Genomic DNA, 27,011 nt, shown 5'->3' on the forward strand with positions numbered 1-27,011 from the left:
TATCACAGAAACAAATATATAATCAAGATCTCAAATCATTAATTAGTTAGCTATTACATGTTCAATTAATATTCAAACTTGAATTAAAAAGTAACATTAAAAAATGATAGCTAGATGACATTGAATACATTTAAAAGTAAGTATTTAAAAGAGCATAGTATTTAAAAGTTATTTGGCCCTATCATAAAATGGAGTTGGTTTGGGTACTTGTTTTTTAAGTGAAAGTAGCTATCAGTGGAAGTGAAAAGCCAAATAGATAGCATTTTTTTTCTTTCTTCACCTGCTTTCTTAGTCCACTTCTAAGATGTTTGTTGAGCACAAATTATAGGCCAGACACTGTGCATACTCAGCACAACATCTCAGCTCAGCTGGCTGTCACCCTGCAGGAACCACAGGTCAATATTGCCCTACCTTCTGATTGCACGAGAGAAACCATTTGTTTGAAACCTGCCAATTCTGAAATGCTGGCATTGAATTCAGAAGCAATTTGGACATTGTGAAGACCATGTGAGACTCAGTGAGGAGCCTTCTGGGCTCTCATGTTGCTGGTTTGTGGCCTCTGAACTAAGGCATGACCCCTATGAAGACACAGATGATGCCTGGGAGGGTACACATGAGCTGTTATCACCTCAGCATGACTTGTTTTATGTACTTTTCCCAGGATTAGCTGCTCCCAAGACAGTTTCAGCAAGGAACATGTGAGGTGAAGAGTGTAAAGATAGAAGTCCAGACCTAGCCGGTTTGGTTCAGTGGATTGATCATCAGCTCATGGACTAAAGAGTCACCTGTTCAATTCTGGCCCCGAGCACATAACCCTGGTTTCAAGCTCAATCCCTGGCCAGCCCCTACTGGATGCGGGAGGCAACCAATTGATGTGTCTCTCTCACATCGATGTTTCTTTCTCTCTGTCTCACTCCCTTCCACTCTCTCCATATTAAAAAAAAATCAATGGAAAAATATCCTCAATCAACAACAACAACAAAAATATAGAAGTTCAGGCGGGACAGCAGGCAGGGACACCCCAAAAATTGCAACTGTAGAATCAAAAGGATGATTTTAGCAAGAAATAAGGAGAAGCTACTGTATGCAGTGCACTTTTCCGGGCCTTGAAGTACAGAGATTGGTTGGAAATGGAATCTGGTGTTAGGTAAGAAGCTTAAAGTTTGCTTAAATGATGGGAGACACGGCAGCATGTAGATGGGTCACACAAGTGTGGAGATCTTCATCTATTATGTAAATGTTTCCTGAAGACCCATGACACGTCTGGAATTTTGGAGAGTCCACAATAGACAGAACCTAAGGGTTTACAGTCTAGGGGGGGCTGGCTGTTTCTTCATTTTACAAATATGTACTTAAATACAATGATAACAAACGGCACAACAGAACTACAGAGACTATGACGGTGAATATGGACACCTAACTCACTGGGGGAATCAGAAAAGGCTTCTCTGAAAAAGTACAACTAAGCCAAGATCTGAAGAACAATATGGAGTCCAGGGTGGCGGGGGATGAGCCAGACCAAGAGGGGAGGTCATGTGCCAGGGACCGGGGAAGGTAGCAGAAGGCTCTTGGGCAGGTGAGGGCCTAAGTAGTGAGGCAGATTAAGGCCAGCAGAGAAAGCGGAGGACAGAGTGGGCCACTCCGTAGACCCTGTTGTGATGGGGGCTTCACCCTAGGACCCGCTGGCCACTCTAGGGTTTTAAGCAAGCGGGAAGGACACACAGGCTGTGTGACAGGTACACTGGTGACGTTTGCCAGGTAAGCAGAGATTAGGTAGTGGCTTTTGCAATAACCCACCAAAGTTAGAGGATTTGGCTCATAGGATCTTGGAGGTGACAGTGCAGATGGAAGGAAGTGGTGGCTTTTGGTCTTGATATTGAATTGGATTTGAAAGACAAAAGTGTCCAAGAAGACTCAGGATTCTCACAGTCCATTTACCACAGCAGGGAACCTCAGAGGGTAAACAGGTTTGGGAGGATGGATGAAAGTTTCCATTTTGGAAGAGTTGAGTTCTTGATATGAAATACACAGGAGGACCTGGGTCTGGTTCTCAGGAGAGGGGGCTGGGCTGGGTGTCCCTGGCTTCTGGCTGGCACAGAGGCCTGGGGAGGGGTGAACTGGGATGAGCTATGGAGTGAGAAGAGGCCCAGGGCAGGTCCTCTGTGTGTGTTTTCCACTGCCCTCCTCAGGCGGTAAGTAGGCAATGTGAGCTACTGAGCAGTGCACACGCACACAGGTTTCCCAGCCAGTACACTTTATGACTAAAACAGAAAGCTAAAAACATCCCCAGTCCTCAGTGTTTCACATCTGAAATGGCTGGTCATGGGGCCAGTGATCCACTTACTCTGACTCCAGTCACAGAAATGGGACCCCAGTTAGGCTTCAGCCTGTGTGTTGGGAGGGACACACACAAAGGGTCCACTTGTCTGATGGAGAGAACATCAAGTCCTGGCAGTTGAGTGTTGGCAGGTGTTTCATATTCTTCGATATTAAGTTTGGTTCATGCTTGCTGGATTATGTTGAATCTTGTGACATTTGGGATTTTGTGGACCTACCTGACATATTTGGCAGAGTTCCCAAGAACTAATTGTACTAGAGGTCTATGATGCTAATTTTATTTTTAAAAGGGTGTTCAGATAAGTCAACTTACCAAAGCAGGTTGTAAAACATATTGTCACTACTTCTGAGCAATGTAACATCAGTTTTACCAAGTCACTGAATAATAAGATATATTCTTTGATCTTCACTCCTGCTGAACCTGAGACCTGCAGTGTCTTGGTTAATTATTCAGCTGCCACCAGGTGAGAATGGAGGCAGACGAACAAAGTCACTGACATTTCAAGGACCCACAAAGAGATGGAATGCCTTATGCTTTGGTTTTATTTTGGATCACAAGAGAAACGTTTTTAATAAACCCTTAAATTCTTCTCCATTAATGTGATCTAGATAATGAATTCATAAAGATTGAATTGATTTGTTTACATACTCAGCCTTAGAAAAATTACATTCTTGTTTGTTTGTGTACACCATCAAATCCAATCAAGCAAACAAGATGGTTAACTGAAATGATTAATGGATGCACACTAGCTGATGGCTTTAAATATAGAGTGTGTTACTGATGTCAGGGTTGATTAGTTCTCTATCTATCACTGATGCTATTAAAAGCTTTGAGCAATTTAGATGTAGTCATTGAGTAAAATTCCAATGGGCTGAGTGAACTTCTATCAGGATTGATTCTGCTGTAGCAAATTTACATCTGCACAGACGTTGGAGAGACTGAGTGGGCCTTTCCTGATGGGGAGAAAAAGAGCAGCAATCAGGTGGTCTGTTGGCATCCATCACAACAAAGGTAAAGGGGCTTGGGATAAAAAAGTACTCATCTTCACACAAGAAATCCCAAGTGACATGAGGCTATGCATATTGATCATTTTTATTTCAGAACTTTTCAAAGCAGGAAAAATAAATGAAGGGGAAGCAAGAGGTTAACATAGTATCATGCTCTAGTAACTCCTCTAAAAATGAACCCACAGGGAAATCATGGTAGTCAGTGGTGGAGACCAGGTTTTTATTAAGATAAAAGGAAGATGTGGTACAAGCAAGGGTGGGGTGAGTACTGATAGTCACTGCATGGAATGATTATGTGTCATGAGTACTTCCGGACCTAGAAAGCAAGCTAGAGTGACTACGTCAATCATTGTGAGGGGAGGTCTAGTCCTGGGATACTGCAGCTGAACTTGGGGAGATCAGGTTGGTGAAGGAAGCTGTGACTTTAGAAAGGCTTGCTATGGGACATTAGACCATTCCCAATGTCTATACTTATTGGTCCAAATGTCTAAAGATATTTAAATGGGAGGGAAAACATTACTTTCTGGACTGAAATTCTCTGGATATTGAGATTCCTTTCCTGTCCAGGGTGTTAGCAGGTCAGATCTGAGCTGGAAGGTTCCTGCCATTATTCATGCAGCTGAGCCACCTCTAGGAAAAAGGCAGCAAACAATTTGGATCCTTCTATGTAGTTCCACCTAATGAGAGAAGTAAGAGAAACACTGTTATTTCCATTCAAATGATGGAGGAAAACTAGTCTACAATGTGAACAGAAAGATTTGAGGATATCAATTCAATCTAATGTATGCAGCATGTCGGGAGGTTCTGATGTACAGACCTGGGGTTGGGCAGTGAGGGTGTAGCCCCCACAAGAGCCTACCTGTTGATTTTCTCATTCTGAGAGTGCTCCCCATCGTCAACAGCACCCAGCGGAAGCATCAGCACACTCTTCTGGATAATATCCTGGAATATTTTGGCAATTGGTATGGTTGATCCATCCCGGATCATATCTGGCTCTGTTCCAAACACTAAAACAGGAAAAGAAGGCATTTGAATAACATAATGACAAGACTACTCCCAGTAATCACCATTACATTTGGTGCATGGGGTAAGTAAGCTTCTCGCTATCATGCAATTTATATTCTAAAATAGTCAGTAGCATCAAGAAGAAAACTGTGATTGCCTTCTTTACAACTACCTACATAAAAAGATAATTTCAAAAATTTGTATTTCGAAGTAATTTCAGACTTATAGAAAGTTGCAAAAGTGGTACAGTTCCCAGGTGCCCTTAACACTTCTTCCCCTAACATTAACAACTTATATACCTATTGTGCAGTTATCAAGAATAGGAAATTAAAATTGGAATAATATTATTAACCAGACTCTGACCTTATTGGAATGTTGTAACTCTTTCCCCTTTTTCTGTGCCATGATCCCATCCAGAATCCCACACTGAATTTGTCACTGCTTCTTCATCTCCTCTAGTCTGTGACAGCTTCTTAGTCTTTCCTTGTCTTTCATGCCCTTGACCCTCTTGAAGAGTACTGATCGGTTGTTGTGTAAGCTGTTCCTTAATTTGGGTATGTCTGTTTTCTCATAACTGGAAGATGTCATGCATTTTTGGGAAGAGCAGCACAGATGTACCTACTTTTATGGTTGTTTCATGAATTAAATATTAGGAAAGTGGGACTTAGTGTTTTTGTGTTTTGTTTTTTTGTAACTAATCTATATATATATAAAAGCCTAAGTGACTGTCCGACTGTTCGACCATTTGCTCAGTCGCTATGATGTGCAATGACTACCAGGGGGCAGATGTTCCAACCAGTAGAGGAGGGAGTCCGATTCCTCGTGGAATTGGCCATGAGTTAGGTTGCTGCTGGGGCACTGTCAGTCCCGAATCTGCTTCAACCTGCACCCCAAGACCCAGAGATCGGTTTCAGCCCAATCCCTGCAGGCCAGGCCAAGGGACCCCACCAGTGCACAAATCCATGCACCGGGTCTCTAGTATATAAATAAATCACTATAATCAACTATCACATGGCTACCTGAATATTTGTACTCAGATTTCAATGTATCCCATGAAATAGTTTAATGGTCTAAGATCTAGAAAGAGATGGGTTCAAACCTTCCGGGTGAGAGGACAAGTTGCCAGTGATGGAGTGGGAATGAAAAATAAAACAAAGACAGAAAAGAGAACATGCCACGTGGTCTTTATCCACAAAGCAAGGCATGAATGTGAACAATGTTGATGTACTTGGTGGTTTATTACACAAATAGACCAAAAGGTGACTCCTGCATTCCTGTAAGAGCATCTCAGGTCTTTATCGTTGACCTTGACATGTCAATCACACATCTCTCTTCAGCTGGCATTACATTTACCTGCCTGACTTATCTTCCTCTTTTCTTCACTCCCAAATTTTACTGGTAAAATACTGCGGCACCTGGAGGCATTGTGATGGGGCTTCTCCTCCAATTTTTCATGCCTGCGTCCCTTGTCCTGACAACCCTCACAGAGAGTTGGTCCTCCCAGGAGGTCTGGACCTCAAACTCCAGCTCTGACATCTTCAGGGGCGTGGCCTAAGGCCCCATCTGTAATACAGTAGTTCCTCCTATCCATGGCTGCACTTTCTGTAGTCTCAGTTACCCATGGTCAACCACAGCCAGAAATAGACAATGCCTACATCACTTGCCCCACTTCATCTCATCATGTAAGTATTTTGTCATTCCCATCATCACAAGAAGGGTAAGTACAGTATAAGATGTTTTGAGAGACCACATTGATGAGACAGTGTATATAAAGGCCCCTGCACATGTCACACTCAGTAATACAGCCTGTGTCAGAAGGACGGTTGATATTGGGAGATTTAAATGTGTCTGCTTTATCCACATCTCCCACCCTCGGGCACCACCCCTCAGTCCCACTTGAAATATCTTAAGTCCAACCTGTTTTGATGGCTCTTTTTGCTGCAAGATACTGATGATCTTTAATATCTGCGATCCACGGGTGCAGTCCCAGCACCATGGAAACATCCATCTGGTTGGAACTATTTCTTTGGGAGAATATATACTGGAGGTGCTGCTGCACCTAAAAGGTAATGTTTTCAATTGTAAGAGAAAATGTCTAGTTATTCCCTCAGACAATGACTATAGTCTTCCATCAGGAAACTTGGAAACCCCAACCCAGCAAGTCCAAGGGTTGTGATCTGACCTTGGTTCTGCCTGGGGGATGATGACACAGTGAGCGGGTCTCTAGGATGGAGCTTCACCCAATGGGAGAAACACTTGCCCTCACCCTCTTCTATCCCCAGTCCCTCCCCTCCCCATCCTGACCACAGTGTCTGACTGTTAATATTTGCTTGTTATGAATTTGGTAACTGAGACCTTGAATAATATTATGGACAACATGAATAATATGAACATTATGAACGTTGAGTGATTATGTAACATAATACAAGTATAACTTCTCAATTTAAAAATCCTTCTTTTTGGACTTAGTTTGAGAGCAATCCCACACTGAGCTGGGAAAGGGCCAGTTAGCATCCTTTTCTGCCCCTGGATATGTTGCTACTATGGAAATCTTCTAAAGAAAAACTCCATAGCCTGAGATATTTCTTCCATTCATTCCTTCAACTAACATTTATAGAACACCTGTCATGTGGCAAAGAACTGTTCTAGGTGCTGGGGATATAGCTGTGAGCAAGACGGACAAGGTCCTGCCCTCAGGGAATGAGTGTTGTGAGAATAGGGGAAGGGAGAAGGAGGAAGGAGAGGCAGTTGGGGAGGGGATCCTACTTCAGAATGTAATTATCACTTAGAAGACAGTAACAGAGGAATGTGGGGTAGAGAGGATTGGGATGAGGTATTTCTTGAGCTCATTTGTTCAGAGTTTACTTGCTGTTAAACTTGAAGTTTACTGATAACAGGTGGATAATGTAGACATACAAGTCCTTCCAGATAACATTTTCATTAAAATGGCTCCTATCAGAGTGTTCATTTCAGACATGTGGACAAGCAATGGGCACTTGAGATTTTCTGGCTCCATCCAGCTGTCGCAGTTAGCTTCTTCATCTGTGACTTTATAGCTACCATTTAATTCTTTAAATTTTTCCATCACTCCAACTCCAAATGGTTATTTATCTGACTACTGTAATTGCAATAAAATGGAGGAAAGAGATTTTTAGCAAACAAAAATTGTATCTTTTTTTTTTTTTACATGTGTTGCAGTCCCTTGTATATTGAAAAAATATGGTACTTCAGTGCCAACACCTGCACTGCTCCCTCCACAGAGGTGCACGGCTCTTGGGAGGGTGTTGCCAGGCAGAACCATGCAGGTTTCTTACCTGTTTTTCCACCACAGATGTATTCATGTGAGGGACCAGGCGGATGGAAAATTTTCCTATAACTCGGCCAGGTATTACTGTTTTAGTTCCGGGCTCATCGAACGCGCCCTCGATCCCATGGATGGAAAGAGAAGGGTACCTCCATAGGTGCATCAGAATTTCCTCCTGAATTAAAATAAAGTTATTTTATTATGTACAAGAAAGACTGATAAAAATCAGTTCAGTTAGATTGCTTACATCACCAGTTTCTGTACATCAGCGACACAGTTCGTGACAAGTTCATTATCACCCTGCTTGGCTATGTCTGGACTAATAACACAAGTGACCTTCTCCCTCAGGACATGAGGTCCTGTGCGGCAGTCACCTCCCCAAGTAACTCGTATGGCAAAGGCCCCTCCTCACCGGAGCTCTTAAGTTTCCAATTAATAGATGGCAAAGGGGCCCTTTCAGAAATTTGAGTTCAGTTATAAATTTCCATCCCCAGTCATCGCAGTGACAACTTGCATGTAAATGCCTTTGATTTTTCAGGCATCCGAGCCCTTTTCTTTCTGGCTGTGGACACCTAGACCTCTTCAGAGGAAACAGACCCTGCCTCATAGTAAACTCCGCCCTACGTCCAGCAGGGCTCCTCCCTCTCGGGATCCCCCTCCGGCCTCTCTGGCATCCCCCCCCCCCCCACCTCCCCAGAGAAGGAGCCAAGCGCCCACACTCCACAGCAGGAGGAGGTGGCAACGGAAAAGCCCGAATTTGCCCTTAACAACGCCTCTGCCTCTGGGCTTACTCACTACACTGAGGCAGCGATGGAGCCATTTACAGAGGAGCCCTGAGGCTCTTGGTTTTGTCTAGAAAAATGAACAGTGAGGGGTCTTAGAGCTGAACAATTGCAGGCTGTTCTCACTCTTTGAACGAATAGGAAGCCCAGCTGGTTGGGACTGAGTCTAGTAAAGGGATTAGGAAAAACTGGGCTGTGAAAGGAAGCTCTGTGGTTATGGCCCCCAGATAAAGATCTGGATCTAGAGTCTAGACCAGCGGTTCTCAACCTGGGGGTTGAGACCCCTTTGGGGGTCGAATGACCCTTTCACAGGGGTTGCCTAAGACCATTGGAAAACACATATATAATTACATATTGTTTTTGTGATTAATCACTATGCTTTAATTATGTTCAATTTGTAACAATGAAATTGGGGTCACCCCAACATGAGGAACTGTATTAAAGGGTGGCAGCATTAGGAAGGTTGAGAACCACTGGTCTAGACCATGACAAGCCTCAGAATGAACTGCTGTCAGTTCTAAGATGCGGAGATGAGCAGCACTCAGATCAGGCAGTGGGAAAAGTGGTTTAGTGTCGTCATTCCTTTCAGAGAGCCGTCAGCTGGGGGCTGTACCTTGGTGTTGAACAGGAATTTCTTAACCCGGCTGCTGTTCCGGTATTCTTCTAGGTCCAGGTCGATGGCGCCGTACAGTTCTTTCTCCTCTTCTGTGAGAGGAGCCACGTCGTCATAGATCCCAGGGATCAGAATATGACCAGCAGAGTCTGTGAGGCTACCTACAGGACACACAGGAAACAAAGCCAGGCAGATGTTCCATTGGGCTGATGCTCAGGCCCTGCAGCGGGACCACAGTGACTCCCCTGGGGCAGCAGTAGGTCTGTGACTGGCTCTGGTTCCCACGGCAGAGCCAGTGGCAACAGCTCACATCCTAGAGGGGATGGTACAGGAAGGAGGTCACCAGGCCGACTCAGCCTGTGTTAGACCTGCTTTAATGTCTATCTTGTGGATGGAAGGATGGAAACATGGATTTGCAATCAATTAAATGGGGTTTGACTCACCTGCATTACATTCAAGTTCCCAACTCTACCTGTTATAGCATAAACATAAAAACTTTTAAAAGTTTTATCGTATCCTGAGTTAAGAAGTAATGTATTCATTATAAAAGTGTTTAGATATACATGTGTATGTATGTACATAATACTTCGAGAAACTGAAAATCATCATTCCTTCTCAACTTCTCTCCCCTCCACACATAATAATATAATAAATACTCATCATTAATCAAAAGAATAATATTGGGGTCTAATCTGTGAGATCTATCAGGACCATGAGTGCCTTTGTGATGATAAGCCGTCAACTGGGCTGTTATTTATGAAAGACTTTGAGGATTAATAGGAATCGGGGAAATCATCAAAGAATATCTATAAAAGAAGCAGACTTGAGATTTAGTAGATATTGCTCTCTATTTCGAGAAAGTACTTACCAAAAAGATACAATGCAATCAGTAAGTAGAGAACATAAATGATGAAAAACATCTCTGGGCAGCAAAATCTAGGGACTTTTATTCAAGTAAAGACACTTCATAAAACTATGTCCACATTCCTAATGTGATTATAACCTGACAATGCCAGAAAATTACTGTGAGGCACTACATTTTTAAATCTTTCCATTAAGGTCGACAATCACAAAGCACACGGTAAAGAAATAGTTGTGGGTCCACAGGCAGCTCTATCCTTGCATGGGAGGATGTCAGCAGAAGGTTGGGGACGTTCATTAAAGGGACACTGAGTGAGTCTACTGTTGGTGGTGGATTTATGTTCTGCTTTGACTTTGGTGAGGATGACTGCAAATCAATGACACCAGTCCCAGTCACTCGGTGCCCAAGTTAATGTTTGACTTCAACTTTACTACTGGGTTTGTATCATTACCTAACATACCATATATTGTATTGGGCTAAATGAGGGCATTCCATAACTCAGGCCGTGGATGCTGTGCAGCAATCTGCAGTACTGTGCCCCTAGTGCAGTGACAGATTCTGGGTGAAGTCCCGGGGGACAAGGGGAGGGGCTGGGGAGGATGTGGTTGAAAACCAGAACAGTGACATCTTCCCTTCACATTTTGCTCCTGACACCTCAACCCTCAGGTCTTGCTTTTTGTGATCCTCTTAAAGCGCTGGGAATGCCATTACACGTTGCACTACTGCCATCCATGTAGATTTTCATAGGGGGCTGTCCTTGGCTTAATTAGAGCCAAGCCACTTGTTGGTCCACTCATGTGGGTTCACACTTGTTATTTAGTCTCGTGTGGTCAGAGACAATGCCCTCATTCATGGAAGGTGGGTCTGTGTATGGTCACATCCCAGCATTCACCGGGCGCTGGAACACAGCAGGTGCCCAATGACTAGGTGTAATGCATCAGTCCTCAGAGAGCCTTCAACCCTGAATCCGTCCATACACAGCAGATGAAAACCACATGGTGGGCACAATCCAGTATCACTTTGTTACGGATTGTTTCAAAATTTAAAAGAGGGAAAAACCTTTTATTTTCATTCCATTTGTGATCTTCATCTGACTTTTCCTAGCAGAGTAATATACATTTGTGGGGCTAAATGGACTTCTATGCCTGGGTGAAACCATGCAGGCTAGACAGATGGAGAGCAGCAATCATGTCTGGGGAGTGGGGGAGGGGGGGAGGAGAAGGAGATTGAAATGCATTATATAGATATGAAGGTGCTGCTCCTAGGGATGAAAAAAAATTAGTTCTGGTAAAATAGAGAACTGACCTTCACCCACCCTCAAATAATAAGTTGCATGCTATTTGAATCCTTCTGGAAACAATTTAAACACTTAAAAAAAAAATATGGCTTGTTGTATTCTGTCTTAAATTGCCAAGCAAGCATGTTGTAAAATTTGTATAAAGGTGCCCTTTGTGCCATGTGAGGCAGACCCCGGTACTGTGAGGACTGAACTTATGTAGCCTAAGAACCTCTGTTTGAAAAGAACACCAACACTCAAACACAAAAGAGCAACATCCCTGACAGGACTGCGGAAGGGGCTCCTGCAAGCAAGGCCCCTGAAGATGAAGCTTCCTTCAGTTCCCAGAGATCCACCCCAGCTGCTGGGCAGTCCTGATATAGGCAAGAGCCACAGGGTGAATCAAGGTGGGCAAATGGGCTCTCGGGGAACACCACGCACACACCCCTAACTTGGCTTGCGCACACCAGGCATCTACAGGAGGTCAGAAGCAGGTGTGATCAGCAAACTCACTGGAGTCTCTGTGCAACCTGGGGCCACAGCAACGTGGAAAAATGAAGCCAAGTGGTGCCAGGATATTTGGCATCATTCTGAGAGCCTCCCAGAAGGCTCTCGATGCTATGCCATTGTCTTTGCGTATGGCCAGATGTGTCACAGTAGCCAGTAAAATAAAAGGGACAAATTCAGGAAGAGGTTCAGTCCATGAAAAAAAGTAACATGGACTTAATAAGCCCAAGGAATATTTAGCCAAGGGGGCTAATGCACCTCCATTTAGAGCTGGCTTGGACCAAGGAAGGAGAGACACATTGGGTCATATAGAACTATATTTTAGTAGATTGCTTGATGTCTAAAAAGTGAAATGAAATAAGACATTACCGAGAAGAGCCACCAAATCAGCCATTGGTTCATGAAGGATACCACCAAAGGTGCCTGAATGAAAATCTTGATCTCTGCATGTCACCTATAAGACAGGTAGAAGAGAAGACAGGTGCTAACACTGTCATTGCTGTAGCTGTAGCTTTCACATGGTGGGAAACACGCCCAACCAGTGTCCCTCAGGACTCAGGTGAGAACCCTGACATCGCTCCTCCTCCTGTCCAGTCACATGGCTCCCATGTCTTCTTTTCCCATGTGTCCTGAATCCCTGAGACTGACTAGCCCCACCTATTCCACAAACACGGTTCTATCCAACATCACCACACTATTGATGGCTATGTTATCATCTTGCTCTTGGTTTCACCCCGTTCTGTTGCTCACCTTCCTTCCAGGAAAATTCTCCTGTGGTTTCTGAGCAAGTTTCTCCTCTGTATTCTTTTATTTCCTGCAGGATAGTTAATGTCTCCCCTCGTAACTTCTCGTCTGTCTCCCACCCGCACCGCTTATTCTGGGGCACATTCTTCCTCTACACACAGAGCCCCAAGAACTAGCTCACTGGGCTTCATTCACAGCCCCACACTCCTACATATTCACACCTATATGTCTGAGCCCCCTGGTGTGCTACTACTTTCTGAAATTCAGGTCTAGAAGTCAACTCAACACCTTCTGCTACGATGACTTCTTACCAACTTGCTCATTTCCAAAACAAGGAGAGTCCCCAGTCCTGTTAATTTGTTAATCCAAATTATCTTGGGTTCCTCCTGTGCACACCATATCCAATCTGTTACCAAGGTCCAGTGAGGTGTTTTTTTTAATTGTCTCTTCAATTCAGCCCCTCCCATCATTCCTGCCCTGCTGGTCTTTCTCTGCCCGGTGCACCTTTAAGGTGCTGCCAGGAATGTTTCCTCTTTCCTGTCCCACTGGGTTCCCACAGGGTGCAGATTATTAGTGTCCACATTGTCACATGAGAAAACAGACTAAAGTGGCTGAATAACAGACGATTTCCTAGGAGGGACTCTCTGATTCTGAGTCGTGTGCCCTATCCCAGCCTGTCTGTATTGATGGAACAGGAGAAGGAAGCAGACTAGCTGTCACATTTAGCCATGACACAACCCTAGGGGCTTGTGGAAGGGTTTGCTGTGCTTACTTTAGAGGTAAGGACGCCAAGACTTGGAGGGTAAGGGGCCTACACAGACTGTATGAGCCAGACTGGGATACAGGCCTCGCAATGCCAGTGCTGGTCTTCCATCCCAGACCTGGCAGGCAGGCCCCATGGATTAGGTACTGCTGCCCTCCCAGGAGCCCCAGCACCTGATCAGTAGGCTCTTACCCTCCCTCTCCTCCCCGCTGCTGCACCTGCCTCCAAATTCCACTTTCCACAGCTGCAGTCCCTAAATCTCTTGGTTTGTGAGTCACAAGCCCTCTGAATCCTGTCTGTAGAAAGATGCACAATTCACAGGCTCACAATGGGGGCTTCATGAACCCCACACTCTGTCCCAGAACTTCCCAGAGGCAGGCAAGCATCCTGGGAGAACTCTGTGCTCTCACACAGCTTTGTCTCTGTCCCTCACAGATCCCAGGGTGGCTTCCTCCCAGCAGGCCACCAGGGTTTGCAGATACCTCCACCGTGAAGTAGCTGTTCCCTCGAGTTCCGTAAATGAGGGCTGGCCTCCTCTGGCTCAGCCACAGGTTATCAGAAATCACAATGTAGTCCACGCTGGAAAAGAACCTGTCCTTCTCTCTCTTGACAAGTTCCTCTAGGGCCACAGAGCCGGCTTCTTCCATCCCTTCAATGATCACCTTGATGTTCACGGGGAGATCCTGAGTGAACAAGTCAAAAGTTGGACAAACCAATCTGTCAAAAACCGTACAGTCACCCACTCACCTTGTCAGACCCAGGAATAGTGTGTATTTAACATAAGTACAGTAATTATCACATGTGTTCAATATGTGAATTATTCACATTCCCAATATCTCTGTTACAGCAAAGAAGTTTCAACTAAGGTTGTGAAGGAGAGTTCAAGGTAATGCCCAGTGTACACATTCCAGCGTGACCCACCAATTTAATGTTGATGAAGGATCTGGGGAAGGAATTCCTAAAAGCAGCGATATCCACGCCACAGAGCTCTGCGGGGCTGCCCCAGACAGAGGCGCTTTCTTCCTTCTTCCCAAAAGGAACTTTTCAAGAAAGGTTACACCATTACAAATCTCCTTTCTGAACTCATAACTCTGAGCCTGATAAACGAGAACTCTTTCCTTTGAAAGATTGGCTAATATTTAAGCCCTAGGATAATTTTTATTTCGAGTGTCTGTTATTTTTCAACTATGAGTTCAATCTGCCTTTTAACTTATTCAAAGGCTTTGATCATGCAGCAGAATGGAACATGAGTTTTTTTCCAGTTAATATTAGGGCTCGGAATCACTCCTTTAAAATTTTTACAATGTGCCCTTCCCCCATTTGGTTTTGATCTTATTGTATCTCTATAATTTATAACTTCCTATCTCTGAGAGCCACATGAAGAGGAGAGGTCAAAGTCTCTTCCCGGAGCAGAAGACACATGTAGGAAACTCTAAAAGTGATTATATGCAGACAAACGGCAGCACATACATACTAATTAGTTCTAATGAGCAGGACCGACTGGCCAAAGATGAACAAAGGCAGGATGAGCAGAGGATTATGTATTAGAAAATGTGACCTTCCGCCATTCTGTTGGTTAATGTGGGGATAATGATTTGTTCAAATGTATCATGTGTGTACATTTCTATGTGTCTTAGGAAGTCAAGCTACAGTTCTGAAATCTTAATATTCAAAAGCCCTTTATTAACACATGACTGAGAAGTAGTTGGAAAGCCTAAGATTTTTCTGGCAAAAGGTGATTAATAAAATCCAAGCCAATGGCTACTAAGTGTTGGAGGCTGGGGCTTTGGTCTCTGCTCTGTCCCTTGGCACCCAAGGGACCTGCACAAGCTATTCCACCTCCAGGCAGCTCACTTGTCTCCCTGTGCAGTATGGGCACGGACAGCCGATCTGGCTCTGGGTGAGACAGTCCAGTGAGGTGACACACAGTTAGTGATCTGCACACAATACAGGAAAAACGGGGTGAGAGGGCGGAGGGCAGGAGGGCACCAGGAAAGAAGCCAGCACTCATAGGGCCCAGCACTCATAGGCACTGGAGTCCCTTGACTGTTACTTTGTTTAGTCGTTTCAATGCCCCGAGAGAGAAGTGACCATTCCTACCTCACAGATGAGGAAAAAAGAGGCTTAGAGAGAATTAACTGGCTTATGTGCTGTTTATGATTATGTAAGCTTCAGAGTTGAAATTTAAAAGCAAAGCAGATTTGGGCCTTTATATAGGAATTTTCATATAAATATTGCTTCCCTCCTCTTAAGAAAGAAGGGGGGGGGGGGACAAAGGGAGGGAGGGAAGGAGAAAGGAAGGAAACAGAAGAAGAAAGTCCAGGGAGAGAATTCTAGACAGAGAGGAAGAGAGGGGAGAAACCAAGGCCACATTAAACTTTCAGGCTGACCAATGTGAGTGTCAAGAATCACAAGGCAATGTTTCAGTGGTCGAAGGACCTACCAGGAACCTATCCTGACTCAAACTCTCTTTCTTAGTGAGGTACAGCAGCTGAGTCCAGAGCAGTCACATGCCCTCTCCCCTTCTGCTTATGTCTGGGAGAAAAGAAACTCACGAAAGAGAAGCCCAATGAAATCTCCTCCAGGGGAAGGATTTGGGAGCAAGGGTCGCCATCAAAGATCTAAGCCTTGGGCCTGGACTGGGACGGCGCCCGGGCCTGAACACTGCTTCCCTGCTTCTTGCTAAAAGAGGCTGGATGGAGGCCAGCATGCAGGAACCCTGACCTTGAAGCTCCTTCTTCAATTTCCAGTGAACAGAGGTGCTTGATTTAGGGAAGTCATGTGAAGGAGAAGGTGGCTGGCTACGTATCCTTAAGGTTAGCCCCATAGAGTCCTCGGAGGGAGCCAAGGGCCAACACCCTCATTTTTACAGGACAGGATCTGAGGCCCAGAGAGGCCAGGTCTCCTGCCCAGGGCCACACAGATCGACTCCTCTGTTTGGAGCCTAAGCGCATTCATAAGAAGAAGGGAGGGTGGTGTGAGATGAGACCACCCTTGTGAGAACATCAGGTGGGACAGTAAAAGACTCAAACCTGGGCCACCAACATATCCTCTGATGGCCCTAGAGAGGCAGCCCCCTACCTTTCCAGTACCTGTATGGCACACCTATGAAAACTACATTTCACAAGAATGGAGAGGCCTAAAGATTCAAATAGGATGTCACATGCCAGGGATCTCTATCTTGATCATTGATAAAATAGCTGATGTGTTGTTTTAAAGTGTATGTTTGTCTCTATTAATAAAATCAAACTTTGTGATAAGAAGGAGGAGGAGATAAAAAATACAAGTTAAAGTAAGATAAAGGTGAAAAAGGCAAGTCCCAGTGAGAGTAACTTAGCCACAAGCTCATCATACTTTTTGTTATGTGTTTGTTTGTTTTTTCCATTTGGTCAGCAGCATAGGCTCAAGGTACCATGTTTTCCCCTGACCAGCTGGGCAGCTTTGAGCAAGTTCCCTGACCGTCCCAAGCTCCACTCTCCTCATCTATAAAATGGGTGTGATTATCAGAGTACAGCCCTATGAAGACTGTTGGGAAGAGGAAAGGACAAAATTCAGGTGAAAGCTTGCAGCACAGTGAGGCACTCAAAGCATACTGCCTGTGCCATCATCATCATCGTCGTCATCGTCATCATCGTCATCATCATTGTCACTGTCACTATCACCATCATTGTCAGTCATCATCATCGGGCTCCCTCCCCAACACCACTGGCTACCTACTTCCTCCAGGGCTCGGAATGCGCTCATAGCATTAATCCACGCCAAAACAGGACCTTTGTTGTCTGTCGCTCCTCGTCCGTAAAGTTTTCCTTAAAAAATAAGGGAAGAATTTTCAGAAAAGCATGGGTACCTCTGCCAAGTTGAGTGAGTTAAAAACAAACGTTGTTTTATGGGTAATTGCTTGAACAGGGCTTTCTGCTTCCAAGAACAAATCATGCACTGAAATTGCAAAGTATGATTTCTTATGTATAGACAGTATGGCCACTAGCTAGACAGAAATGTAAGCTCACTTGAAATATACTGATCCATTATGAGGTATTTTATCCAAATTCATGGAAAAGGGCCTGAGGATTTGTTATAGACGGTCATGTAATACAGCCTCTCATTCTGAGATTTTACAACTAGCAAAAGAATGAAAAAGAGTATCTGTAGCTCCATTAACCTTTCTTCTTCTTTTCTTTAAAAAGAAATTATAGTTGGTAATTTTAAAAAGAAAACGTTTGGCCAAGACAACTATTTTCCTCACAGCCCAAGGACTCCAGCCTGGGGCACTCATTCACCCATGGGCTCAAAGGTTCGAAGTTTCTTTCTCAAATGAAAGAAAATTGGCCACATTGGACCAACTTGTAGACTATGAGAGTGGCATTTAGTTCATTCTTAACAACGGTTAGACCTGGAGCCAGGGATGGGAGGCCTGTCCTAAATCCTTAACCCTGTGAGCATCCCTTATCCACAGCGGCACCAGCTCTGCGCACCAGCAGGTCACTAACCATCCACTTCTGTCAGCGTGTAAGGGTCTGTGAGCCACCCATCGGCCTGTGTGGCCGGCTGCACGTCCAGGTGGCCGTAGAAGCACACGGTGGGTTTCCCTGGCTCATTCCCCAGCTCAGCCAGGATGACAGGAGGTATCGGGAGAGTCTGGCCATCAGGCAACTGCAGGAGGACAATGGGTAGCAGTTTTAAATAAATGCTGTTTAGTTCTTCCCAACAATTCAAAGACATGATGTTAGGAGTCCTGCTTCTACCCCTGGGTCCTGGCAGAGCCCATACAATTTTCTGATCACCCTTTATCCAGCTCTAACATGGAACCACAAGACACTTTTAATTAAAACATGAAGCGTAATTAAAGCGAAGCACTTCCTCAGACATACATTGATAAACAGGAAACTTAGTTGAGCATGCTCTTCAATAGGAACTCAGACTCAACTACCGTGAATTGGGTGTCGGAAACAAACCGTTGGGAGACTTTCAATGCTAAGCCAGGCAGCACTGGGCGCTAAGATTTAAGATCGCCATTTGTGACCAAGGGGCAGGAACAGGCAGTGATTCTGATGAGAGGCTGGAGCCTCAGAAAGATGCCTCAGAGCTTGGGGAAGTTTGCAGCTTGAGTGCAGGGTGTGAACAGCCTGGGGGCCTTTCCAGAATGGGTCGCCTTCATTCACCTCCTTGTGTTCCCTCCCACCCCCATCCAAGTCCTGACATGATGAGAAATCAACATGGCAACCTCGTTTGGGACGAGGAGGAATTCTTCATCCTTATTGGGTTACTATGGGTGTTTGTATTGAGGATCTTGCCACCACCACAGGAGGGCGTGACCAATGCACAGGGAAGTGGCAGCTCATGGGGGAGGGAAGGACCGCTAGCACCTGCTGAGAGCCCAAGTCCTCGAGGTCCACGCTGGCCCCCAGGCGCCGGAGCTCCTCTGCGGCCAGGGCCATCATCCTGAAGAGCTCTTGTCGGAGGCGAGGCACAGGTTGAACGGAGTCACTCTCAATGGCCACCCACTCCTTCAGCCTCTGTGAGGACAGGCCGCAGGGTGGTTAGCATGACACAGCACAGGAGGCACAAAAGCCCAATGTCCTTCATTTGACCTTGGTATTCAAAAGTCACTGGCCAAGCTGAAGGTGTAATCAGGAACATAGAAGCCAGAGCTGGCTGGGTCAGAAGAATGGGACAGGGCAGGTTGGGTGGAATGCTGTTCTCCCAAACACCGGGCCTGTGCCCCTGTGGGTTCACCAGAGTTGTTAAGAAGGGCAGATCCTGACCCACCCTTTCTGGTTTTTAGCACTGAGAGGCTGGCCGGCCATGCCCCGGCCAGGACTGGCTTCCCACAATGCCCTGAAGGCCTCTGGACCTCACAGAGCACCCAACTTGATCCCCTGGCGGCTTCAGCAGGCTGCAGGGCTCCTTGGCACCATCCTTAGCACTTAGGTTTTGTGGTCAGCCCTGCCTGCTCCTCCAGGACCCTCAGGGCGGCAGGCAGCCTTAGCTCCTAACTCTGGTCTGCCCATCAGAGTTGGACTTGGAGAATATTCCGTACACTTTCTCAGCCTCAGCTTTCTCGTCTCAGGTTACGGTGACTAAGAGGTTGCGATACAATGGGAAATACATTCTTTTGTCTTTATCTCACCTGTTGGCCAGAGCTTCTGAAACGTTCACAACTTCCTAAGCAATGGAGGTGCCAGGGTCATCTTCAGTTCTAATATTTACTCTCGGCCTCAGGTTCCTAACACAGAGCTCCTAACTCCCTTGGAATTTCCTGGGCGAGAGCAGCATATTTTGTTGTAATGGGGCGACTATGGGTGGCTCCCAGTAGGGAGGGGTCACCAGAAAGTCTGAGCTGTGATGAGAGGTCTTGAACTTTCAGCCCCAGCCCCCCACGTCTGGAGGGAAGAGGGCTGGACACCGAGTTAATACTCATCATGCCATGTGATGAGGCCTCCCTAACATCCTGATTGCTCATGGTGTGGGCGCAGAAGTGAATGAAGTAGCAGAAGAAAACACGCTTTCCCTTCAGGGAGGACTTAGGGCGAGATGGTGCCTGGAGACTTAGCTTGATGCCGGCCCCAGGGATGCTCAGGGAAGGCCAGCCAGCATGGAGTTACAATAATAATCAGGCGCATCCCAGTGTTGGCACGTGAGGGGCTTATCCCGGGACAGCAGTCTCACCAGACACCACTCGTGTCTTAGTGACTAACCCTGGACTCCCCAGTTTATTCCAGTTGGATCTTATCCTGGCTGTAGCACCCCAATCCACACACACCCCGTCCCCCACACACACGCACTAATTCCGACCTACATGGGAACCCCAACTTGGGTTTTGAAAATGCAGTGGGCCCTAATCGGTTTGGCTCAGTGGATAGAGCATCAGCCTGCGGACTCAAGGGTCCCAGGTTCTATTCCAGTCAAGGGCATGTACCTTGGTTGCGGGCACATCCCCAGTAGGGAGTGCGCAGGAGGCAGCTGATCAATGTTTCTCTGTCATTGATGTTTCCAACTCTCTATCCCTCTCCCTTCCTCTCTGAAAGAAAACAACAAAATATTTTTTTTAAAAAAAAGAAAGAAAATGCAGTGGACAGCAGGGTAAGTTAATACTCCCATGTGAGGCAGGGTCCGTGAAGGTCAGGCTTAGGAAAGCGGCTGGACTCTCAGCATTGTGCTTTAGCACCAAACACAGAGGTTTCACATCTAAGCACCAATAAGGGTCCTCACATTGACTGGTTGATCAAATAACCACACACTGAACACGTGTGCGGACATAACATGGACACGCAGGGTGCAGAGTTGGCGAAAGCTCAGGGAGTTGGGGCCGTGGTGGAGGCCTGGCCTGAGGGGGACAGAGAAGTGAGGAAGGAGAAGGACTTGCAGGGAAGACTGAGTCCAGCCCTTTCCTGCTTTCCTCCCAGGCCTCCTTCCCATCTCCCACCCCCGCGTGATAGGATAGGAAGAAAGCAGAGGGTTGCCAAGGAGAAGAAGGTAAGTGTGTATAACATGGACTACAAAATAACAGCTCTGACACTGAACTTGGCAGAACTCTGGACTGAGAGCTGCTGCAGCCAGGAGGTGTTACTCTGGGCTGGTGTTCTTGGGAGGTGAGTTTCAGCCAGGAGAGGGCCTCAGCGAGGCCATGGCCACCTGAGGATGGTTCCCAGTAAACGTGAGCTCAACATTTGCCACGACTCCAAGACAGCACCCTAGAGCAGTGGTTCTCAACCTTCCTAATGCCGAGACCCTTTAATACAGTTCTTCATGTTGTGGTGACCCCAACCATAAAATTATTTTCGTTGCTACTTCATAACTGTAATTTTGCTACTGTTATGAATCGTAATGTAAATATCTGATATGCTATATATGTTTTCCGATGGTCGTGACCCACAGGTTGAGAACCGCTGCCCTAGAGCAAGTGTGCTGGAAAGGAACAGACACCCCTTTCCAGAGGAATGGTTGGGAGAGGTCTCTTCCCTCAATCTAACAAATAGTCACGACTTTAATTCAATGAAGAATTACAGGCATTTTAAATGGAATTAAGTTGTCAGGCAAAAATCCCCACATCTCCCAGCAAACCACCATTCACCGGACACCAAAAGGGATCTCATGCAAGTGTCCCGCCTGTAGTTTCTCCAACCTGCACAAATTCATCCTGATGGAGATCCATGTACCGGAAGACCTTCTCGACCAGCCCGGCGTGGGGTGAGGATGGAGAGGACATGCCTCCCAAAAGCAGCAGCAGAAGAGCAAGGAGAGCTGACGCCTGTGGGCAGGCACCGGGGAGGAAGCAAAATAAGTACCAGAGTTTGGACTTTCGACCTTGCAAACACTTAAAGAAGTCGGTTGTCCAACACAGCTGCGTGCAGTCACTCAGGCTAAAATAACACCAGGTAGTAGAACAGGAAATCTATGTTGTGCTCCGTTTCCCCAAGCGCTTCCTTTTCAGTGCTAAAGGATTGTGATCAGACAGAAAGCAAACTGACAAGCTTGTCTGGAAGCAGCTTTCCTCAGTCTGTTCCTGTGATCGTCTTTCCCGTTGGTTGACTTTCCCTTACGTCAAACCACACACATGTGGTGTGAAGGGCAATGTTTCTAAGGAAGAGAAGTGTGACATAATTTTTAAAATAACAAAATTTATATGTGTGATTAGACACTCTATTAGAAAGAATATTTTGTAAGGACTGCCTAGAATCCCGGGCAGCGTGCAGGTTTCCTCCATCAGCTCCTGAGGCTAGAGCACTTTAAAAAGAAACATAAAAGCACAGTGAGATATGTAACATGGAAGAACTAAAGATAATTTAGACGCTGTTGGCCACATTCCCCACCTGGGGCCCCCTGGTCCACGGCTCGCTCCCCTTTCCTCCCACCTCTCTGGCCTCTGCTTCCCTCCCTGATGGCCCCTTTCCTCCCCTGGCCTATAAATGTGAGACTTGTCCATGACCCCAATCTTTGCCCTCCGCTTCCCCCTCCTCCCCACACCCTCTTCCTACTCATCCCTCCACCCGGTGGTAGCTCCAAGCTGGGTGCAGAGCAGAAAACCAGAGGGCAGGACTTCCAGGCTCAGAACTAACTCATCATCTTCTTTCAAACCAACTCTTCCTTGTGGATTTTTGCACATTTTGAAGCTAGACTTTATTTTTTAGAGCCACTTTAGGTTTAGGCAGCTTCCTTTCTAGGCCTCTAGCCCTGGGCACCAACAGAGCCAAGGTGAAGATGTGTGTCTAGACTATAAAGAATTATACAGTCAATAATATAAAACAAATTTGAATAGACAGTTCTCCAAAGAAAATCTACAAATGATCAACTAAGTACATGAAAAGATGGTCAACACCATTAGTCACCAGGGGAATGCAAATCAAATAATGAGACACCACTTCATACCTGCTCCCCTACTCCTATGGTTAAAATAAAAAAGTCAGGTAACAACAAGTGTTAGCAAGGATGTGGAGAAATTGGAACCCTTGTACACTGCTGGTGGGAATGCAAGATGGTGCAAATGCTTTGGAAAACAGTCTGGCAGTCCTCAAATGATTAAATATATGACCTAGCAGTTCCTCTTAGATATGTTTTTAAGGAAGATGAGAACATGTGTCCACACAAAAACTCAACAGGGATGTTTATAGCAGCATTATTCATAATGGCTGCAACCCAAGTGTTCATCAGTGGATGAATGGATGAACAAAATGTGATGTATACATAAGACAGAATATTACTCAGCCATGAAAAGAAATGAATCACTAATACATGCTACAACATGCATGAACCATGAAAACATTATGCTGAGTAAAAGAACCCAGACATAAAAGACTACATATGGTATCAGTCCATTTATATGAAATGTCCAAAATAGTTAAATCCGGAGAGACAGAAGTAGATTGGTGGTGGCCTAGTGCTGGCAGAATTGAGGGGAGTGACTCATGATAATGAGTAGGGGAATTCTTTGTGGGATGATGGAAGTCCTAAAGTTCATTTTGGCAACATTTGGGCAAGTCTGAATATACTAAAAAACATTGAATTGCACACTTTAAATTGGTAAGTTGTAAGTTCCGTGAATTACATTGCAATATGGTCATTATAAAAATAATAACCATAAATATGAACACTTGTTCAAAAGTACAAATATAGTATTGAATATAAAAAAAAATGTCTCGAAAGGAAGCTAAGAAGTGGGTAAATTCCAGGTAAAAGTGAACCCTGCTCATGCATAAGCGGGTTAAGAATTTGGTCCAAAAGATGGCGCCAATGAGCCGCCCCTGAGCATCCTTGGCCTCATTCTGATCTGAATGAGGCTGGATCCAGCTAAGCTCTAGGGGTTAGGGTTAGGGGCTGCAAAAAAATCAGGAGGAAAGGACTCTTGAGGACCAACAGCAGGAGAAAAGAAGCTCTGGATGCCTGGGAAAGGCTCTTTGAAATGGCGTAAGCTATTTTTTGTAGGCAATCCGTATAAATTAATATGTGAGCTGCTACTTTTATTTTTCATGCATTCAATTTCCACTAAAAAAATGCCGAAACCGGTTTGGCTCAGTGGATAGAGCGTCGGCTTGAGGACTGAGGGGTCCCAGGTTCGATTCCGGTCAGGGGCATGTACCTGGGTTGCAGGCACATCCTCAGTGGGACATGTGCAGGAGGCAGCTGATCGATGTTTCTCTCTCATCGATGTTTCTGACTCTCTATCTCTCTCCCTTCCTCTCTGTAAAAAATCAATAAAATATATTTTTTTAAAAAAATGATTTGGTGCTCCTCTCCAATGAAAACTAAAATGAGGCAATTTGAAGAAAAGGAAGCCACAAGAAAAGAAGGAAAACAGCAATTTTAAGGAGAAAGAATGGTTTGTATTTCAGCGGGAGCCCCCCACCCCCACCCCAACAGGAAGGACACGGGCAGGGCCCAGCTTCCTGAAGGATTATCCCTGGTGGTGGGTCCTCACACAGGGTCTGCAGGACTGCACTTCCCCACAGTGCCTGCAGAGTGGACTGAGCACCTGTGTCCCTTTGCCGCAGAGATGGGCTGTGGACACTGATCCTGCCTGTGAGATCCTGGGTGGGTCCCCGCATTGCATACATACTCACTTCCCCAGTCTCCCACACCCCTTTCTCTTTCTGTTTCTTTTCTTGGGTTACAGTCACGCGTGACTTAGAATTACTGGTAATTGCACAGCAGCAAACTGGAGACTGAGAAGGGTTATTCCTGGCAGAGGTGCTGGAGGAAAGGAAGGTGAAGGGGGCAGGGAGAGCTGGAGGCCCGGTCCTAGTGTTATCTTGGCGGAGAAGGTAACCCAGCCCAGCTAGAGAAGCCCACATTTGGGACTCTCACAGAGGAACCCCCGCCCCCCGTTCCCCCAATAAGATTCTGTTAATTCCAACTCACTGCTCTTAGATTTGTAACAAAAGCCCTAAGTGCCCCTGCACTAAGCCTTATTTTTAAATGCTATAACTTTTAAGACTTTCTGAAGGCGTGTCCACATCCTCTGTGGTGGACCCACCCCCACCCCGTCCTTCTCCCAGTCAATTCAGCTTCAAACCCAAAAGCCTCCCCTCCCACAGGGCTGGCCTCGGGGTCTCCTCCTCTCCTAGCTCTCACCAACAACCAGGACAGTTAGATGGTCTGTGTGCTTAGCTGACGGTGGCCTCGACATCGTCACGGGCTGCCTGAGCCAATGACACTTAGGACACTTCTATCTCCTGCCCTGAAACCAACAGGCATCCGACAAGAGGCTGGGTGGGGTGTGCTGTCAATAAAGCCCCTCCCGCACCATTTGCTGCTGAGCAGAATAAAGAATCCAAATGAAAGCCTTCCTGCCTCCCCTCACTGAGCCTCGGCTAAGCCTGTTCCCTGTTCCTCCCGTACACTGTAGCCAAACCCTTTTCCGCCTCTGAGAAACTTTGTGCTGGGTCAACTTGGATGCCAAGACCCCACTTACCAAGTCACCTAGAGTCCCATGGGACTGCTTTACGAAGGTGCTCTGCCCGGGACTGAGCTGATGGGTTTGTTATAATGCAGGAAACATGCCTTATTGGTTTATCTCACCATGCTGGGATTAAAAATAAAACCCGAACCTCCCCTCCCCCCAACAGCCTTTCTGGATTCTGTTAATTCCCCCGCAGAGCTGGGCTGAGCCAAGCATTCCTGAGCAGATGAAATCTGGCAGCCAGTCTTGAAGAGGGAGTGGTCAAGGCGTGGCTTTTGGAGGGCAGTCTGGACAGTTTCCAGCAACAGAATTCCCCAGAAAGTCCCAAGTGCTAGGAGTTTCTCCACCATCTTCTAGTCAGGGTCTGACCGGCAGTCTGACCCAAAAGAAGAGCTTAGCTCAGGCTCACTCCTAAACCCAAGGTGAAGCCCACCCCACAGGTGCAGATGGCTGGAGACAAACATCAGCGGATAAAGAGGTGCAGGAGGAGTCCCGCACAGTCCTGGGTGCAGGTAGGGCTCGGAATCAAGCTCAGCTCTCACTGACCGCTGGCTTGGTGTCCCCTGGCCTGGAGCTTCAGGCTGGACACAGGCACAGAGCACTGCCCTGTGTAGCAGGAGGCCAGAGGTCATGCATGCACAGCATCCGGCCCTTCGAGGACCCTGCTTGGATGGTGCGCCATCCAAGGGCCAGCCAGCTGGTCTGGGGACCATGCCCCTGACTGCACAGGTGCAGGCCAGTAGAAAGCAGCAATGTCAGCACGTGTCACCTAGAAAGGACTCTTGAGATCCTTTTGCTTCCCTCCAGACTGGCCAGTGATCTGGGCTTCCCGAGACTCTGCCCTGGTTCTGCACCACCTCCGGAGCCTACTGTCGTCTGCAAATATGACAATCCTAACCAAAAAAGAATAAGTGATGCCTGGCTGGTGTGGCTCAATGGTTGAGTGTCAACCTATGAACCAGGAGGTCATGGTTAGATTCCTGGTCAGGGCCCATGCCTGGGTTGCAGGCTCTATTCCCAGTGAGGGCCATGCAGATGGCAGCTGATCAATGATTCTCTCTCATCATTGATGTTTCTATTTCTCTCTCCCTATCCCATCTTCTCTGGAATCAATAAAAATATATTTTTTAAAAAGAGTTGAAGTATGGTAGCAATCATCTCAGGTAGGAACTATAGTTTAACTCTAACCCTGTTGTTTGGCTTAACAATAGAAAAGTTATTTTGATTTTTCTGGATTTTATAAATCATCCCATTCGATTAAATGACTATTCCATTGATTGTTATCTTACTGGTTTTAGAAAGCACATTTTTCCTTCACCTGGGAAGGACAGCACAGTTATCCCAAGGTCAGAGGGCTCTAGACCCAAAACTGTAATTTAGATAACATGCCTAAATTTAACCCAGGTTACCCAAGGGCTCTAGATAATGTGTTTATAACATGCTGTTTCTGCTTCTGTAAACTACTTTTTGCAAACTAGGTTCCTCATTCCAGACCCGAGGGCTCTAGATAATGTATTTCTGTCAATTCAGTGACCCCGAGACCCAAAACTATACTTAACATGCTGCTTCTGCTTCTGTAAACTGCTTTTTTTTGCAAACCAGGTTCCTCATTCCAAACCTTGAGATGTAATCAATACCTTCGTGATTTTTTGCCTATATAACCCTGGAGCTGTGACCATCTGGTTACTATGAGATTTAGGAAAGCAAAATGGCCCCTCATAGTCCCGGATTGCAATAACTGTGACTCTTTAATTCGACTTCTTGAGGCGTCCTTCTGTGATTTGCGGGGTACATTACAACAGAGTCTCTTTAAAAAAAACAACACCTAACCATCCTTTATAATAAAAGTGACACGGCCAGAGGTGCCTGTTGCTTCTCCCACAGGCAGGTCTCTAACTGCAGTGAAGTCACATAGAG

The 27,011-nt window shown here is 45.9% G+C and overlaps 1 protein-coding gene across 2 annotated transcripts in view; it reads right to left on the reverse strand.

Annotated features, from left to right (window-relative positions):
• Positions 1-3,543: 3,543 nt before the first annotated feature.
• The window catches only part of CNDP1 (carnosine dipeptidase 1), a 28,641-nt gene continuing 5,173 nt past the window's right edge, over positions 3,544-27,011 (reverse strand). The window contains exons 1-12 of one of the 2 annotated variants that reach the window (XM_036323410.1): positions 25,107-25,241; positions 21,324-21,449; positions 18,565-18,714; positions 17,689-17,851; positions 16,919-17,007; positions 13,684-13,884; positions 12,064-12,148; positions 9,050-9,210; positions 7,665-7,829; positions 6,268-6,409; positions 4,205-4,352; positions 3,544-4,022 (exon numbers count right to left, since the gene is read on the reverse strand). In XM_036323410.1, coding sequence (XP_036179303.1) covers positions 3,953-4,022; positions 4,205-4,352; positions 6,268-6,409; positions 7,665-7,829; positions 9,050-9,210; positions 12,064-12,148; positions 13,684-13,884; positions 16,919-17,007; positions 17,689-17,851; positions 18,565-18,714; positions 21,324-21,407 — 1,458 coding nt within the window. In that variant the 5' untranslated portion in view covers positions 21,408-21,449; positions 25,107-25,241 and the 3' untranslated portion in view covers positions 3,544-3,952. Of the gene's footprint in view, positions 4,023-4,204; positions 4,353-6,267; positions 6,410-7,664; positions 7,830-9,049; positions 9,211-12,063; positions 12,149-13,683; positions 13,885-16,918; positions 17,008-17,688; positions 17,852-18,564; positions 18,715-21,323; positions 21,450-25,106; positions 25,242-27,011 lie in introns of those variants that run through there. The other variant, XM_036323409.1, reaches the window with a different exon arrangement.

Source organism: Myotis myotis, unplaced genomic scaffold (genome assembly GCF_014108235.1).
Source record: "Myotis myotis isolate mMyoMyo1 unplaced genomic scaffold, mMyoMyo1.p scaffold_m19_p_9, whole genome shotgun sequence".
Lineage (NCBI taxonomy): Eukaryota > Metazoa > Chordata > Mammalia > Chiroptera > Vespertilionidae > Myotis > Myotis myotis.